The following is a 19862-nucleotide window of genomic DNA, read 5'->3' on the forward strand; positions in this document are numbered from 1 at the left end:
AAGTATTGCTCATGCCAAGAAACCCAATGTAAAAGAAAAAGCTATGTAAGAAAAGAGCACATATAAAAAGAGAGGAGATTTTCACCCAATAATATTGTGATATGCCAACTTCAGCAGGCCTGAAAACTCAACATTTTCACTGGAGATGAATGACCTCTGTCCCATGAGACTAGTGAACAACTGCTGAGCAGCATTGAACCATGGCTTTTCCCAGGAGCACTGACACAAAAGAAAACATCCAAATAAAACCAAGTACAAGAACAGTTAATCATTGCACAATACGTCCATTAGCATTGGTGGTCTGGACAAAGACTTAATCTTTTGTCACCGAATGTGTCACCAGTTCCAGACATCCTTCCAGTATCAAGTGAAAATACAAAGTCTCCTGGCCAGTAGTTCATACTACATTTGATAAAACTGTAACATTTCAAACATGTTCTTAATGTTTTCTTATCACTGTTCGGGAGAAATTGCTTACTAGTGTATTGATGGGAAGGAAATTCTGAGATGGTGACAACAGAATCATTCCCTAAGAAATAATTATCACCTTCAAAGACAAACTGATTCAGGGCCAACAAAGCAGCCTCTCTGCTCCAAACAGCTGAGGAGGAACAAAGGTGGAAGTGAAGACCTATAGTTACTGCTAAGCAGTGACACAATTATTGACTAAATGCATGGAAGAGATATTACATTGATCATGTCTGTTTAGTTTTTTAGTGTATGCTGTGCCATATGTTTTCACTTAAGTTTAAAAAAAAAATAAAATAAAAAAACCCCACAAAAAACTGCAGCAACTCTCCCATCCTCATTACACAGAGAGGATGCCAGATACTAGCTACTCTTTCTTATTAAAGCCTTTTATATTCTTCAAACCACATGTACTGAGAAATTCTATTAATAGTCAGGTATTTCTCCGGTCTTGTTTGTTGCCCTTCCCCAAATAACTCTTTCCTTTTGCTTTAGCTACAGAGGTAAATTCGGGGAGGAGGCCCTCTGGGATTAATAATCTTACTAACACTATAAACAATTTTTCCATTGCTTATCCATTGACAAATTTAACCCTGAGAGCAGTGCACATGCTAGAGAATCTCTGCAACTACGTGGACAGCATAGGCATATTCACACCTTCATAATTACATTGATCAAAGCACTGCTAGAAAAGGGTGCAAATCCAAAAGAAGACATCTCAATTTAGGTTTAAAAAAAGCCCCCTCCATGTGGCTCATTTAAGAACCCAAGACTGCTGCAGTCTCTCTGCTCTTCATGGAAAAAAGTTGCAGCAACTGACTTGGTGGGTGCTGGGAAAGAATTCCTACAAGCAAATTACACCCTTGCAAATGGTGAAACGTGGGAGGCACTCCAACATCCTAGTTAATGCCAAAACAATAGCCTGGGACACAGGAGGGTGCTCGGCAGCTGGAGCTGTCCCCCACAGGAACTCTTGACATTTGAAGCTTTTAGAGTTCCAACTTCTTGTTACAGTTTGATCTTCTTGACAACTGTGAGAGTTGACAAATTTCATCGTGTTCCTCACTCTGGCTATAAACACACCAGTAAAGAAATTGGCAACAGGGCACGGGCCTGCATGGTCCTACTCGAGTCCACACTATTGAAGTGTTAGCACAGTCCCAGATGTGCTCACCAGGGCCAACAAACATCCTCCTCTACAATTCTCACGCATTCACAGGCTAATACAGGCCAGTGACCTTTCTTGATAGGAAGCCTGGACATAGCCACTCTATTTTTGTGGGGGACAGGGAGTTAATCTGTTTGAACAATGAGCTCAACAGCATTCACAACCACAGGACAACCTCTTTATTTATTAATAGAGATGGAGTCATCATTTCCAAACACTTAAAGAGTGGCCCATCCCGTTTCCAGACTCTGTCAAATCCCACAGTAGAAGGCAAGATGTTTGATGTGGCAGACAATCTCAGTTTTTAAAAGTAAGTGCAGTCAAACATGACAGTGGTCTCTTTGTCAACACAGCCATTCCTCATTTAGAAACTCTTGATCCAGATTCTGAAATACAATCTCAGATTCAGAGCCAGCTGCAGAAGTCACTGGGCAAAACCTAGATCCACTGTTACATAAATGGTCAAACTAGACACTAGTAGTGACCATTTATTGTGTCAAAACAGGATCATACCTCTTCATACCTATTATTTCCCCTATTCTCTGCACACAGAGGAAGCCAGAGTTTCCACAAGGTCTACAGACATCTATGATGAATTCAACATCTTCAACCTGCTGGATCAGCTCCAACACTCATGACAGCTCTCACTTCTGCTTTTGTCCCAGGTTGCTGGGCACTGTGATCAAGTAATTAGGACCAATCCTTGGTGAACGGAGTGAACAACTACAACATATACTATAATTCCGCCCATTTAAGACAGGTTAGAAAAAGGTACAACAGTTGCTCTTAAGTTCCTCTTCATCTATTTCTAATACCTAGTTGAGGACTCTGAGAACCACTGTTCAGGAGCTCGCACAAGACTTCATACCGCATGCCCAATCTCAGAAAGCCCTGCTCATAAAGCAGCAGGGCTGTCACCTGCTTATTCTGTGCCTCTTTCATAGCAGGCAAATAATCACTAAGGCTGTTAAAGGACAATAGCAGCAGTTTCCCATCTGACACGGGATGGGCAGTATTCCCACCTCAACAGTCATCCATTTCACAACAAGCAGCATTCAGGGGAAAGTCTTAAAACTTTCATATTCAGGACCATATTCACCTTGAGGGCTTCTACATACAAATGCTCTTGCCAAGAATGGAGCACTCAGTCCATAAAACCTCCTTGCTTGGGCTAATGGCCAGATCAGAAAATAACCACTGGAGTGAAGGAGTAAGAAATCTTTCACAAAGAAACACTGTTAAACTTTCTATGTTGTACTGAGTACTTTTAGGCATCTGGAGATAGTAGAATTGTCTTTACAATCAGATTCTCATTGAAGAAAATGAAAATCTCTGATGGACTGTGTCAAAATGATCAGCATACTGCCCTCTCCTTGATATGATAACCTTTAAAGAGCAGTAGTCCTGCCCTGAAAATTTCTGAACCATTTCTACTCTTTCACATGTAATTTATAGAGACTTGTTATTCCAAATTAGTGCAGCCCAGTAGACAATACTCTTTAAAAGCTGCTTTCCCCTAAATATTGCAAGACTCATTCTTGCAATCTTGGAACTGTCCTTTCTTGGACCAGTAAACACAAAGTGATGGATAAAAAAGGACTTAATTCAGTTTTTTTTTTCAGAGACAAAGCAAAGCAAACTTAGGTAAGAATAGAAACTTTAACAAGAGAAAGCAGAAATGGTGGATTAGCTTCCAAACCGCTAAGAATCCCTTGATTTCATAACTGTAGCACTTTCAAGCTACCAGAGATTAGTTTCCAGAAGTTCCTTGGAACATGCAGCATTACTGAAAACGAGTTCAATCCTGTAGCTGTACTTCACACACAAAACTGGCAAACCCAAAAAGACCCAAACAAACAAAAAGCCATTTTGCACTTAGAATAGATCACAGTGACTTAAAAACAGCAGGTGATAATCACCACAGTTCTCAGCAAGGTCTTCCCATTACCATCTCAGCTGCAGTCAGTGTCTATAAACACCAACCACCTTTCCCAGTGTGATGCACATTGGAAATCCCAGCTGACAGTCAAGGGGCTGCCTAACACACAGAGCAGAGCTCCTACCCCATCTGTTTCAACACAGCCACGTCTCTCTACACTTTCTCAGCCACCCCGACTGCTCCTTTTCCCATGTACATCCCAGCTCTGAGAGCCTTCACCTTGCACCAGCACGTCACTGAGGTCCACACTGCCTGCCTGGATCATTTGTTTGGGTATCATTAGACTGCCCTGACTGAAAGCTCTAATGAGGTGCTGATCCCATCATCCAATCAGTCGTCTGAGCCCAAATGCATCCCACGGGACAGCCAGAAAAGACTGATGCAAGAATTCCAAGTGATGTGTAACATGAAAGGGCGCCATTCGCATCGCTAGGGCTCACAGCCTGTCAGCACGGCCATTAGAAATCCGGGGCTACACAGATTTATAATTCAACCCTCCCACACACAGAACTTGCTTCAGACTGAAATTTGGCACAAAATTCAGTCCCAGGAGGGTGTTAAAAAAATAACCTATTCAACAGTTTCCGTCCCATGGCTTCAGCTCGCAGCCATTTAAATAATGGCAATTTCTCATTTGTCTTTTTAACTGAGGAAATCCAATATAAAACACCAGATTTACATAACATTGCAGTGGCGATACAAGCTGGCAACAAACCCAGAGAGAAGGCTGCCAGAGCCGTTCTGTCATTCTCTTTTGGTGTATTTCTCCATTTGGATTCAGTTTAATGGAGTGATTTTTATTAGGTCTAGCTGACATCACATGTAACCTGCAAATCCCACCTCCAAGCCAGGCGCCTTGCCCTAGCTTTCTACGCCTTGTGTTCTGGTTAGAAGGGGACAAGCCCTCCTGTGGTCACAGCAGCCTCCCACGTGTGCTGCCACTGTCAGCTCTTTGCTGCAAACTCTGCTGGCTGATTTAGAGGACAGTAATTAGCTTCCTATTGAGCTGCAAAAGACTGACTGGACAAGGCATGGACAAAACAAAGAAGGGAACTGATGCAAGCCAAAAGCAATTTGTCAGTAGAGCCTTTGATTTGATCAGAGATTGTTCGGACAACTACCACACCTGCTTCCAGGGAGAGACACAGAGCCCAGCCTTCTGCAGCTGCAGTTCTTTCTCCACCAGGTATTTCAATTCCTACAGGATTATCTGTAATTTTGAGTTTGTCAGTGGAAAAAAAAATCTTCCAAGTTGATGCAATGCCACAAAAACTTCTTAAATACACAGGACCTCAGTCTGCAGCAAATCACTGCAGTGAGCACAAGCCCTCTGCTCCACCACCACTTGTGATAGCACATGTGGGACAGGTAGGAGCTTGTCACTCTAAAACTGATCATCTTGGGGGTGGGCTACTGGCTCCCATCTCATGCACCAGCCACCACTCCTGCTTTCTTACAGCACACCTGAGACACAGCCCCTGCTGCCTCACTCCAGCTGGAGGACAGGGCATATTAAAATTATCATCAAAGCATCTGAACATACTTTCCCTGCTTGTTATATAAGTAAATAAGAAGCCCAACTATAAAATTCTACGAGAAGAAAATGAAGATCTGTGTTAGTGGTCAAGCTCAAAGCATCTTTTCTGTTCTTTAGAGAATTACTTACTTAAAGTTACTTCAAACCAGTTTTGAACTCTCTGCTGCTGTTAGAGAAGCTGCTACAAGGTCCTCTTGTCAGCCAATATCAAAATGCTTCTTCAAGAATGTGGTTGTTGGTCTAAATTGCCATTGCTGCACTGACTCTGCACATGTACTAAACCATCTTCTCTAAGGCCAGCCTCTGAGGTCCATGGTCCAGAAGTAAAAAACTCTTCTGTATTTCTGAGAGCTATATATACAATAATTCTCTCAAACAGGGGAAATGAACCCAAAGGACCACCTGAGTTTTCAAAACAGAAAAGAAAATGGGGCAAGCATCTGCAGAACCACCTTCTTCTCCAACAGCTGCATTTTTCTCATACCTTGTCCTTTAATTCCAAAGGGGGGTACAAAGTCCCTGATACGTGCCCATTTCCTGAAGGAATCATCCAAGAACATTGGTGCCGGCTTCGAGAACCTGGGAAAACCAAAATGAGAAAGACATTAGCCCCTGAACTAGGAAGGATAAACTTCTGCAGGAATGTTGAGCGAATCCGTACCTAAGTGCTGATTCTACATTGTTACTGGCAACAGATTAATGTTGAAGATTTTACTTTTACCCAAAGATGACTGCAGTGAAACAAACCTGTCAGTATTTGTGCCACAAGGACACTTAAATCACTCAGGTTGTGAACTTAGCAATCACTTCCACTCAACAATTTAGAACTGCCCCAGTACTGTCTGGCTATTAATTTAGCTACAATAAATTGCAAATTGCAAGCAGGGTTTAGGCAGTTTAACTTCTAGCTTTGCGAGCCCAAGCCAGTTTATGTCTGTGTGAGCATGTGAGGAGTCTGTTTTGGCCTCACTTGTGCACATACACAGCAGCTATCACCACACAGGCAAGAAAGAAAACAGTTCAGGAGATCATGAAGCAGCCTGTAGTTTACTGAGAGAGGAAACAGAAATTCAGTGCCTTCTTCTGCATTCATTAACATATAAATGATTCAAGAGAGGGCCCTGCCAAACCAAACAGTTGTGATCTATCCAGAATCCCTTACAAAAGAGAGACCTAGTCCTTCTTAACCATGTCATTATGGGAATACATTCTCCTAATTGTACCCTCAACACACAAACACAGCAGCTAGTAAAAATTTCTCTTCTAGAAACGATTATTACACTGGCCAGAGAAAAGGAAACAATTAGCAAATACAGAAACATTAACTTCCATATGGGACCATTTCTGAGTGTATCAAGTATACTAGAAAGCATGCTAATACTATTAGAAATCTGTTCATTTAATCATATCAAAACAGTAGCAGAGATGTTCTGGATCAAAATCAATCCCACCACGAAAAGGAATGTACTACATGTTCAGAGTCAGAGTCCTGTCCACTACAGAGCAAGGTACATGCCCCTGAAATAGATCCAGCTGGGCCAACCTGCACATGGGAGCAGGACAGATGTAACCCATGGGTTTAGCTCTCCCTTCAGGCTGTTCCTGTACTCACCATGGAACTCTTACAGCAATCAGATAACCTTTGGACTTGAACCACCTGATTTAGGATAAACTCATCTACACTATGCCACAGCCAGGTACAGAGCAACAATTTCTAACAGCAGCACATTGCGGAAAGGATGGAATGAAATTTAAATTATAAACTGATCAAAGTGGAGTCCTATTAGAGATACCCAGTAAATCACGGATGCAGAAATCTATGAAAAGGGGAGACCAAGAGAATTTAACAAAAGAAGACAACTCAGATTCACCCATGCATACTGCTTCACATCCACTCATGCAATCTTTAATAAGATAATTTATAACCATAAAAGCAACATGCACAGATGACATGGCTGATCTAGAAGGAAAGGAATGTTTTTCCAGAGCTGAGAATACAAAAGCATATATATATAACTTTATCTGGGAAAAGGTGGAGGAGGTTTATTAGATTTATTAGAGCTTCTGAAGCTTTTAAGCAAAAACACCCCACAGGCCTATTTAAAACCAAATAAAGAACAATACAGCATTAACTGTAACACATTTACTCTGAAAATATCCTAAAAACTTCAATAACCTGACAAATTAGTTCAGTGTTTTCTCACCCATCTTGGTGCACCAAAATATAATTATTATGTTTCCCTGGGGGTGCTGCCAGGGACTTATCTCCACCTCCTTCCAACATCAACAGGAGGAATCTTTGCAGGACTGTCATGCAATGCAAGAGCTTTTATAAGCTGAAGGGGCTACAGCATAGATGTTCATAGCCCTTTCTTCTCAAGCCACACCTTGAACCCAGCAGAAGCCAGGTCCCACAGAGTGGTGCCCGTTCTGCCCATGCAGCAGCTGCAGGGAGGAATGACAGCGTTGCCTGGGGCTCCCCAGCACCCTGGGGCTGCTTTGTAAGGTCACCAAGCTACTCTGCTTGCTGCTGTGACATGCAGTCTCCAGGAAAAACCTGGATGCTTCAGAAAATGCATATATGAGCAGGTTTTATTCTCTTCTCAAGAAACCAGGGGATTCAAGAGGTGCAGTGCAAATAAAACCTTTGCCAGCTCAGTTCACCTGCTCAAAAGCATTGCTTGAGAAAGAAGGTACAGGCTATAAGTTCAGGCCTAACTCAGAAGGTGGTGTTATTTATACATGCAAATAACTGGCCTGTTGCAAGTAATAAACCCGGAAAATACAATTTACACTAGTCTGATGCGGAGTAAGGAGTGCCTCTCCCTAGTGCAAGTTCCCATTTACAAGGTGCCTGATAAAAGTAGGAGGGAAGTCAGATCCTCTTAAGACTCCCTGGACCCCAAGGGAGTTCCCAAAACCAGCTGAAGCTCAAGGCATGACTGATCTAATGCTCTATGATATTGCTTCTTCATGTGACAACCAGAGCACCAAAGAAACGGTGAAATGATCATTGGCCTTTTTATTGTATGTGCTACAAGTAAACACAATATAAATAGGGATTTTTCTAGCAAAGAACACAATAGCCTTAGACTAGCTACTATTATTTGGGATTATTTAATATTCCTGTATACAGGGCCAGGGAAATGGACTTCTAACTCATACTTTTGCTTCCTTTAAGAAGGAAGAACAGTTTTGAGGAAATATTATATCCATATGGAAAAAAAGGGAGCAAGTTAGAAGATATTTTGCTCCCATAAATCTTGAAAGTAATTCCGTTTTGGAAATATTAAGAAATTATGAATGCTGTAAGCTCATGTGCTTTGCCACCTCAATAAATCAGAGCAAGCCAGAACTGATGTCCAGCAGTGACAGGGAAATGCCGTCTGCCAGACTCTCCAGGAGCATGGCTGCTCTGTCTCAGCTCTGAATTGCATCTGGCGTATTCCAGGGCCCTTCAGGAAATATCAGGATTTGCCTCAAACAGGCCATGGGACTGCTCTCAGCAGAGCACCTAAAATACATTCCAAGGAATGCATTGGAGTTTGTCAAACAGAAAAAGCCAATGTTCCCAAATGATGTTAAAACTCTGCGTGTACTGAGCAGCTTGGGATGCTGCATTTTGCCTGTCACAGCTGCCTAAAGGCAGGTGGGCTTCACTGGCAACCACAGCTCCAGACACAAAACAGGTTTGGGCTCCTTCAGAAAATGGCACAGAAAGTGAAAGTTTCCATTTTTCAGATTTAAATTTTAAGCACTTCCTCTCCACTCCAAATTCCAGAACAGAAATAATGCAATCTCACTGCACACGAGAAGCCAAAAAATTGAGGAATTTGGCTTCTTGTGGCACACACTTATGACCTGTGTAATTTGACAGAAAATGCCAAGCATCTACAATCTCTAGTTTGAACAGCATACCCTGCTAAAACACAAATGGCATCTAAATGGACTAAATGCTTGACATGATAATTGTGAGGTACAAAACAAATCTCTCCCAGTTCTCAAGTCTGAATTCCTCACACAAAGACATTAATAAAATCTCTAACAATTTGTCACCATGCACAGCAAAAGGAAGCGAGTGTTCTGCCAGAAACTGTTCTTAAACAGGAATCTATAATCACACAAAAATGTGATATATATTTGTTCCTTGGGACTCTGGCTTATGTGACAAAACATTAAATTTCTAGTTTTTTCCTCCCTGACAAGAAGAGTTGTGACCCTGCACCATTTCTGAAGCTGAGCTAGCCTGCCAGAAGCTCCCCAGCCAAGTGTTTCAGCCATTCCATTTTGTTCCTGATACTGAGACCTCTTCACAGCTACTCCTCTTTGAGGAACACTGAGGTGCTCAGCACAAGCAGAACTAACTTCCCAAAGTATCTTGCAGTTGCTATGCAAGGTAGCTATGGGACAATTGAATCTTGACTAGAATCTGCTCCCTACTCCTTATCTGCTGCTTTCCAGGCAATTAATATATAAATGTGTAGAAGAGAAAAAGCTACATCTTAGAGAAAGTAAAATAAATAAGCTGATTCATGTGTCTTTGGCTTTAATGAGGAGGGACAAAGAAAAGGTGAAGTTCCTGAATGAGTAAAGGAGATGATGGCACCACATTTCTAAGGGGCCACGACACTAAGGAAAGGCAGACTGGCAGCTGCTGAGCTCCACTGTGAGCTTATATTTCAGGTATTCCTTCTTTAAACATCCTCCTTTAAGCTGACCTACACTTTTGTTTATTCTTTAATTAAGGAGTATCAGTAGTGCTAGAAAACTGAAAGCTGAAAGAAAAAAAAGCCCAAACAGTGCTAGAACCTAATGCTATGCAAAACCTGCATGTTGCATTTGTAAACGGGCAGGAACAGCTTCTTTCTCTTTTTTTAAACCACACAAATAAATTATTTATTTTTTCTGGCATGACTTCTGTCTTCTGTTTGCTGATGATCAAAAGCATCCATGGTTAGACAGAAGGCACAAAACCCACCAATGTTATTAATTAAATACAAACTGAAGCCCTTGAGTGCTGAATCATTAGCCCTGACAAAGACATTTATGGAGGGAGAAAATCTAAACCAACCCTTTCCTTTTTCCTTACTGAGACCTAGATGTATACTGTCTCCCTTGCCTCCCTTCTCTGGGGAGCAGCATGGTGTGATAGCATAGGAATAGGGTTTATGACATCCCAATTTTACATTTCTTATTGACGTTAATCCTCTGTCAAAAATCCAAGCAGCTCAAAGATTCCTCAAGGAGCTGAAAAATTTAAGAAACTGCATTAATAAGGATTAACCCCATCCTACAACCAACATACTACTCTTCCTATATCAGCAAATGAGCTCCCCCCAAAAAAGGTGGCTGCAAGAAGAATATCTTTAAGAGCAGAGAATAGGCCAAAAATTAAATTGATCTTAACAAACTGCAGAAGTCTAAAATAAAATAATATGGTAAAGACAACTTATCACTGAGGAATAGTTGTTCAGAGCACCCTACCAGTGCCACTTGAGAGCACCTAACTCTTTTGCAAAAGAGTGTGAGCCAGAGATCCCTGCCCATCTTCTCCCATGCTCTTTGTGCCTACAGACCCTTGAGTGTGTCTGCAGCTGTCTCTCTCAGGCTGCAAAGGGCTCGGTTGCTTGGCCACTCCCCACACTGACGCCACCGAATTACGCAGCCCTACAACAGTGCTCTGCAGTAAATGTCACCACCACTCCAAAAAGATGACTTTGAACAGGCCTTATTCCATAAGCAAAGGAAAGGGCCAGTAAAATCAACTGATCTAAAACCCTAGAGACTGTGTAGCAGTTATCCCTGTCTACTTCCCTGGGAATGATTGCTCTGTACCTTTGAGGCACTCTGGAACATCCTCAGCCTTCTTGCTCTCTGCTCTCCATCACCTAGGAGGTTGTTTAAACTCATCAGTGCAGACCTTTTATCATTGCCTGCTCACTGCTCTCTTTAGAGCTGGACCAGCTGCTCCAAGATGTATCTTAAAAGGCCCCCATCCTCTGCGCTGTAGTTCATACAAAGCACATTGTTACACTCTTGCAGGAAAGATAAACATCCTATCATGAATGAAAAATGTAACTATTACAGCAGTAAAACCTGTTAAATACTCAACCTTGTTCAAGATCAGAAAGCATCAACTCAAGGAACATGTCCAATTCTGGGCCTCATGTGAAAAAGACCGAAGGTCTAGAAAACATGATGTCTGAGGAAAGCTAGAAAAATAATTACTTTGTTTAGTTTTTTTAAAAAAATGAAGAGGACATGTTAAGCCAATAAATATTATAAGGCTGCTGCAAAAGAGAAAGAATCTCTATATCCCTGGTAAAGAGAAGTAGTAACACCAGTCCTAAAATGCAGCAGAGAAAACTAAGTCATTAAAAAAATGCTTCTTATGCTTGGGATCATTACACATTAAAAATCCACTGTCTGGCATGGGTTGAAGAACTCACATCAACTACAGCAGTTTCTGATTTGACTGTATTATTTTTAACAAGTTTATATCTATTAAAGACTAATTAGCGATAGCTGTGCCCACTTTTAAGAGGGAAATGCAAATAGATGATCTTTTGAAGTTCTGCACAGGTCTATTTTGTCTACAACCACTTTCACACTGAGCTAACACTGCCAGGAGGTGACCAAGTAGCCAAGCTACAGTCTGCTGTCGCTGGGAATCAAGAGCTGCCCTTCAGGTTCCCTGCACTTCTTAAGTATTTCTCTTCATATATGGTAATCAAATTTCAGTACAATCCCTGTAGATAAGCAGCACATGTATTTTTCCAGCCTGCTGCCTGCCAAGAGTGCTTTCTGTTTGTAGTCCACACCTTTGTGATTAACAGGAAGACACGTAAAGTTTAACCTTTCTGCAGTCATTAATGTCTTGGGCTTATGGCACCACCAAGGCACAAAATCAAAGAATGATTTAATATTGGCTCAGTCCCTCCTGCTCACTGCGTTCTGACACGCATAAAGTCCAACAAAGTATCCCCAGCAGCTTACCTATATAATGCAATTAATCATAAGAACTGGAAAAGTTTTGAGATAAACTAAATATTAAAGACAAAAAGAAATCAGTTTGCCTGCTCTGATGAAATCCTCACACTTTCCTACTGATTCTCCAAACATTTCATACAAAAAAACCACACATGCATGCACAAAAATAACAAAAAGCTTGGTTTAAAGGTTGGCTTCCTCTTAGGGAAAAAAACCAAAACCAAACCCAAAAAACAACAAAACTATAAAATTCAGACCAGGCAGAAACTTTGTCCTGACCTGCCTCATGGAGCAGCTTATAAGACAACATGCAAAATTTGTCATTGTTCACAAAACTCTCTAATTCCAAAACACAATTATGCAAGGGTGAAAAGCTAACTTCTCAATAACACAAGGTTCTGTTAGTTTAAAAACCAGTCTTCTAACATCATTTCAATGTCATAGCTTGTTTCTCATGTGTTATTGTCAACGATGCAAGATTAAATTACAGCTCATTCTTCCTACAAAAAGCCAGGTGGGGGGTTCAAGAACTCTGAGGGAACACTGAGCCAAATAGACGAGATTATGTGGTATTTGGAAACATGATGAAGGTGAGAGAAAGCAGACTGCGATTACTGCCTGAGTTTCTAAAGCCTTCTGTGCAAACAAAAAAATGAGATGAAGAGGGAAGGTGAAAGGTCCAAAACTTCTCCCAAGAAGAGTCAGCTCCAACAAAAGATGCCAGCCAGCAACTCTGCCAGTTGGCCAGACTTTAGTACAGTTCTGTTCCTGTTAATATTCTGCTGAAACAGGAAGCGGATTGTGCTTTCTCCTGAACACCAACTGGAGAGCACTCATGTAGGGCCTGCTGCTGTGCAACACTGCACTCCCAAAAGGCATGGTATCTGGGGAAATCTTTTTTTCTGGTGAAGATCTAACACATTTGAGAAGACTGCAGAGGATGGGCACAGTTCCCAACACGGATCTGTTGTCTTTCATCACACTAATTAACCACTCTGTTAAACACAGTTACTGTGTTTTCTTTACAAGTGATGTTACTTTTATAAAGCCAACTTAATGTTCTCTTTATCCTTCTTGCAGAGAGAAGTTAATCCCTGTCACTGCCACTCACTGCTCATTCTTGCCACCACTGGCCATGTCTAACTGTTCTGAGCCACCAGCAGTCTTATGGTGGAGCACAACAGATGGCATTTCTATTTCAAAAGCCTCTGATCTCGTTTTCTCCAACCACATTATTTAATGTATATGCCTATCTTGAGGTTATCCTACTGTATCAGATCAATCTTTAGGTTACAAATCATTGGAGGGAATAGCAAAATTTTGAGTGGCCTTTGTACAAGTAATTATGTCACCGGAGAAGGAGCCTGGAACACTCAATGCTGTAAAGAAACTGCTACGCATGTAGGGAACAGGAGAAAGATCCTTTCACCATCAGCTAAGCCAAAAATGCACATGTTGCTCAGCACAGCCAAGCACAGAACAGATGTGAGTGCTCTTGATGTACAGCACAGGAGACATGGCACAGAAGGGAAAGAGCTGTTGAAACTAATCAACAACTAAGCACAAAATGAGTGTGACTCGATCCTAGTACAAACAGCTAAAGACAAAAATAAGGCCACCTATGTTTAAAAAAATCCAGAACAGCTTTGTTATGGAAGCTAATGAAAACAGGAAAACACAAAACAAATTACTTGATGTGAAGCTTGGTCATTTTATGAAAGGGGCTGTGCAATTTGGTATCTGCATAGACAGAAGACTGGATTTCATAATTAATTCAGTTTCTGAATGCTTGATGTTTCTTTACCTCTGGCCTGTTACTCTTATCCAGGTCAAAAATCCACTTGGGGCAAAAATTCCCTGCATAAATCTTACTGGAGTGAGGATGCTGGTAGAAGAAATGTCAGTGTTTTGGTAATTGCAACTGAAATAGATGGGTTGATCTGAGTGAAAATAGTCTTTAATTTTTTTCAAGGCTCATACACTTCTGGAATGACCAATGCCATTTTAGAAGCTAGACAAAAAAATCCTATTAACACAATATGGAAAACATTAGTCTGTTGTGAAATACACATGGCATTAACAGAAGTCTTGTGAGCTCTTCTGATTTTCTTACATGTAGGGCAATATTCTGAAAAGTTCTACGGGACACAGTTCCTCATATCATACTCCTGGGAGAATCTCAGCCTTCATGTTAAAAAAATCCCACAGCAAGTAAAAAAATATTTTTCTAGACTTGTAGTTGGAAATGAAACCTCAATAACCAATAAATATTCAGAAACCTGAGGAGGAATAAAAAGAAACCATTATTTTTCAACTGCATGAAATTTCTGCCCTGACTTATTATTACTGACTATTTGCAGGTTGCAATTCTCATCAGTGAAACTCTCTGCAGTGACTTTAAGGTGATCCAGAGGTTTCCCCAATGAAAATGCAGGCAAGGAACAAGCTTGCTTTCACACACCAACAGGAAATGAGAGGAAAACAGTAGAAGTGAGGGAAAAAAATCTGCAGAAGTTATTAATCTGACAGCTTCCGACAGCACACAAGACAGGCAGATAATTAAATGCAAAGACAAGAAGTGAATCTTCTTTGCGAACCACAAATTGTTGCTCAAAGACAATTATACAGATAGTCCACTGTGATGTTTCTTACAATTTTTTGCCAGTTATTTTCAAAATATCTTTTTTAAAGTTATCACAATGTGGATTTCATGTGAAAACCTGGCATAGCAATGACCATATCAAATCAGGTCTGCAGTTCCTCTGAGAAAACAGGAAGACATGACCTAGAAATTAGAACAAAATTTGTGGCAGAAACAAGGGACTGAAAGCGTAGGAGGTGTTGGGCAAGCACAGGAGATGCTGGGCAAGCACAGTTCTCTCCAAACACCTTGAAATTGGACAATGCTTTTTGGCTGGAATCCACACCATGGCTTGCATCATTCAGCAGATGGACATCCTAACTTTAAAAATGGTGAGTGTGGAAATGTTCTCCATTGCACAAATTCCTAAGGCCTAAACAATTTAGCCTGTTATGCTCCTTTCTGTAGGAACTTGTTTAAGGAACAGTTGTGTGATTTTCAAGCTTGTCAAGAAGTCAAAGCAGCATCATTCATCCAATCAGAGAATAAGCTTATTTCCTTCTGTCAGGTGAGACAGCATAATGTAGCTTTAAGTGCCATCTCCTAAGTACAGCCACCAGATGTGCATTTGTAGAATGTATACACACACACACACACACACACACACAAAAATACCATTACTATCAGAATAATTTCACTTGCTGAAAAACAGTTACAGACAGATCACAAAGCTGCTATTAATGAGATCCATATCAATCTCAATGGGAAAAATTCCAGATGCATTTCTGTTTCTCTGCTGCAGAATAGACTTCACATTGTAGTGCAGGACAAAGTAGGGGCAGCCAGTTGTTATTATTTAAGATTCAGACAGAGGCTTTTTTCTTCCTTTAACCAGATGCAAAACCCTCCAAGGACTTCACTGAAAGCCTGACCAAAAAAAGCCAAAAGCCCAAGTGGAAAGAGTGTTTTCAGAGGGACCTGCCCCCTAGGTGCCAGAAGGTACTTCTGTTACTGGAGATAATGCTTGATACAGTTGACACAGACCTCATGCCCAGTTCCATGTAATTTTCTGACTCCTCTGTCACCTTATTAATTCCAGCCCTTAGCCTAAGAGTGGTGATCTGTAAAGTAACATGCATAAAAATCTTCCAGATAGTATCAGCACTATTTAATATATGCCTCTCCCCTTTGGTCCCATGGTTTTAAAAATAAACAAGTACTTTAACAAAACAAGGGTAAGACTCTGAGCTTGTAAAACCTCCTTCTAGGTACTGTTTCCAGAGATAAGGCACAGAGACTGGACACTGAAGAGTTTCCATGCAAGAGGCCACCTGACAAAACCAAAAGGATTTACTGACTCACAGAGCAAGTGGGTGCTGTGGAGAAAGCTGCAAACAGTGACAGCACAGACAGCTACATCCTTTCCTCATGCCACACAGAAAGTGTTTAGCTTGAGTTAGAGATTAGGCAGGGAAAAGAGACTGGAGGTGACACTTGACTACTCGATGAAGTGAAGAGCCACAAACCATATGGACTTCTCCTGTCCTCCTTGAAAAGCTGGTATGAAAAATAAGGCCTGTCCTTCCAGCCAGCACACTCACTGCCCTCTTCCAACCAGGGCCCTCTGCTCTGCTGTGTCCCCACATCACACATCTGGCAAGAGACTGTGCAGCAAAAACAGCACCCACAGCAGTAACTTCAAAGGACTCTCCCAAGAGGCTTGACGGATACCTGAAACACAAGGTATGCTCTTAAAAGCCTGCCCTCTAAAATGCTATAAATCTCCTGGAAGAACTGATATCCTCCCTGACTCACTAATCAAAGCAGAGACACCCACCCAGTTCTTATTGCTCCACTTGAAGAATGGTACAACAGTCTTCCTCATTCCAGGAATGGAGTTTTTCAATGAGATAGTTCATTTCAACAAGTTCCCACAAGAAAAAAAAACTGCAGAAAAAAAGGATACTGCTGGTTTATGCATTTGAGATTTATGTAAGTCACTGAAATAAATACTAAATATTATTAGCTACTAAAGGAAATAGCTACGGTGAAGATGAGGGGATAAAAACCTTGCACAAAAATGCCTTCCCTTTCAGTATCCTTGATAGAGAAAGCACTTCTCCTACAGCTGTGGGAAAGAAAACAAGACACAACGGCTGAAGTTAAAATTACACATCTTTGGCTGTTATCAAAGGGAGCTATAGCACATGGACAAAGTGCAGTCTGCGTGATTCCAATTCCAAACCAAAGAAATGCTGCAGGCACATTCATCATCGACATTTGTATTTGCTCCTGAGTATTACAATGAGCAGTGAACATTGCTGATCTGCTACTTTTGTCCCAGTAGCAATGTTTAATTGCGTCAACTGCATTCAGCCTTTGTAGAAAGCATCAATAAGTTCACTCCTACAATTGATACTCTCCCAGTGACCCCCTCAGGCAAACCAACATGAAGCAGCTCCAGCGTGCAGCACTGCCAGCTGACACAGAAATCCTGCCACACCCAGGAGTTTTCCATACCCTTAGAGCGTGGGTGGAACAAAGTATAGAGAGTAACTCAGCATCTCCATGAATCCATCAGGGAGACACAAAAGAATCATAGAATCATTTAGGTCGGAAAAGACCTCTAGGATCGAGTCCAACCATTAACCCAGCCCTCCCAAGGCCACCACTAAACCATGTCCCCAAGTGCCACATAAAAATGTCTTTTAGCTCCCTCCAGGGATGGTGACTCCACTAGGCAGCGTATTCCACTGCTAGATTTTGGTAGGGAAATTTTCCTAACATCTAATCTAAATCTCCCCTGGCACAACTTGAGGCCATTTCCTCTTATCGTGGAGAAGAGAAGGACACCCACCACACTAGAACATCCTTTCAGTCTCTCATCCTGGACAGAGTGATGAGGTTCCCTCTGAGCCTTCTTTTCTCTAGGCTAAACACCCCCAAGTCCCTCAGCAGCTCCTCAAAGAACTTGACTCTAGAGCCTCTACCAGCTAGTCTCTGCCTCAGCCTGGAATTCGGTCTATTCACTGTATTTTCTTAGCATCATCCAGTTTGGGTTTTTTCCCCTCATTCTTTTGGTTGCCCACTTAGTTTGTCTAACCACTTAGATGGCACTCCACAAACAATTCCTTTCAATTTACATCTGTCATATAGAAGTTGTTCTGTGTTTTCTTTCTGCTTCTTAAAAGTATTAAACTTCACAGACATTTTGGAAGCAGACACACTTGGTGTGACAGGGCAAGAAATCTCTCCATTAAAATGACAAATTGCAGTCATTTTGTTCTCATTTAATCTTACTTTTAACAAAACAATCACCTTGTTAAGAAAAACTGAAAAAAGGCATGAAGGCTCTCGGCCTGCAAAGAGAAGACTTTGAAATGCACTGGCAAAGAAAATTAAGACCATAATATAAATGACGAGTAATCCTAATCACCAACTTTTTCTCATATCTTTTTGTCTTAAGTACCTCTACTTTCCAATAAATCTAAAAATGCTTAGTAGCTTCTTGGAACTTACAGAGGTACAATAGAACAAATAATAAGAAAGCTATGCTTCAAGCCACTAAATAAATGGAGAAATAATGGCCATCAGTAATAACTCTTTTTTTCCCAAAGCTGTAAGAAAATCCTATAAAATGTGGTGACTGCCCTTCAAAATTTTTCCCAAATCGTTATTTTTCTAAAAATAATTTCCCCATATTAACTTAACAGTAGTTTAAAAAAAGTTAAAGCCCACAACAACATCTAACTCAGGATATTCTTAAACTTCCTTGTCTAAACAGGAAAGTTGAAGGACTACATTAGCCAAGTATCTGCTGATCTCAATGACAAGAGAAATAACAGATTTGCATCAGCCAGCAAAACAGCAATGCTGTTGGCCAAAAAGAGAACTTCCCACAAGTATTTATGGGTGCGCTTAGGGCAAGTGTTCAAACAGACAGCTGTGGAGCGAAAAAGCAGTACAGGATGATCCCACATTACTCTCTCTGCCTCTGTAATGCTCATGGCTCAGCCCTCCTAAATTGTACCTTTCCACTGGACATTCTGCATTCCCTGAACTGCAGACTAAGTGCACTTGGCTGTGATATTCACAAGCAAAACCCTGCAGATTCTCACATCAATGCTGTGCAAACGTCACTGTCTAAACCACAGACTACAAGTTGACTAAAGATTTTCAGAGACAATCAGCATTTTGTGGAATTCAAGAGCAACTGCGTGGTCTTCTCAACAGGTTACTCACGTTACCATACTTGTCTTGTAGCAATTATTTCTGAGTATTCCCGGCACGTCTTCCCACCATGACAACGTGATACATGCTCTGCAGCAATGGTTTTCATTTTCGTATCTTGGCCAGTCATGGAGTGAATCAAATTGACAGCCCCTCTGCTGATACCAAGCTTTAGAGGCAGCAGAACAGGTCCACTCCTGTCAATTTTTATCAGCTGAACTTTGAAAATGCTGCCCCTAGTTAGAGGGATTAGTATCTCCCCGAAAATAGGTATAAGGAGTAAAAATACAAGAGCAGATCTAGGAGAAGTAAGAATAGGCTGACGTGCAGAACTATCAACAAATTGCTTCCAAATCTGCCTGAGGCCAGCACCACCTTGGAGAATCCGTAGCACTTGGGGGGAGCTTTTGTTCCATGGCTATTACTTCTTTTGATACCAAGAGCATGCTGAATGTGGGCAAAGCACAAATCTGAACAAACTGGCTGCTCTAGCCCCCATTATCACCCACTGAAAGCTCTTGTGGACACTTCTTGAAATACACATAAAGAGCCTGGACTGAGGGCAGTGACCTTGAGGCACTGAGCTGTGCTAGCACCAGCCACCAACACCAGCCCCAGGACAGGCACAGGGATCAGAGCTGTGCTCTCCTGGTAATTACAGATACTGCACCAGAACTGGTTGTCTCTCAGGAAGGGGGAGAAAAAAAGTGTTGCTTGATTTTTCACTTGGGATTATTTTTTAAGAATTCATCAGCTTGATTGCCCAGCAGTAAGGAAAATCCCTCCTAAGGATGCGAGTGAGACTGTGCTGGGGCAGATCAGAGTTCAGAATCTCTTTCCCAAAAATGGCAATAAATGGATGTCCAAGGTAAAGCAAGAACAGGGCAAAGAGATAAAATATTTCCTCCCTAACATTCACACAGCTTTCAAACATTTTCAGCTGAGTGGA

General features: G+C 41.4%; 1 protein-coding gene across 9 annotated transcripts in view; it reads right to left on the reverse strand.

Annotated features, from left to right (window-relative positions):
• The window catches only part of ST3GAL3 (ST3 beta-galactoside alpha-2,3-sialyltransferase 3), a 187025-nt gene that overhangs the window by 65210 nt on the left and 101953 nt on the right, over positions 1 to 19862 (reverse strand). For all 9 annotated transcript variants that reach the window (XM_066325032.1, XM_066325035.1, XM_066325030.1 and 6 more), the window contains one exon: positions 5597 to 5691. In XM_066325032.1, the coding sequence (XP_066181129.1) occupies positions 5597 to 5691 (95 nt within the window). The remainder of the gene's footprint in view (positions 1 to 5596; positions 5692 to 19862) is intronic.

This window comes from Sylvia atricapilla, chromosome 9 (assembly GCF_009819655.1).
Source record: "Sylvia atricapilla isolate bSylAtr1 chromosome 9, bSylAtr1.pri, whole genome shotgun sequence".
In the NCBI taxonomy this organism is placed as follows: Eukaryota; Metazoa; Chordata; class Aves; order Passeriformes; family Sylviidae; genus Sylvia; species Sylvia atricapilla.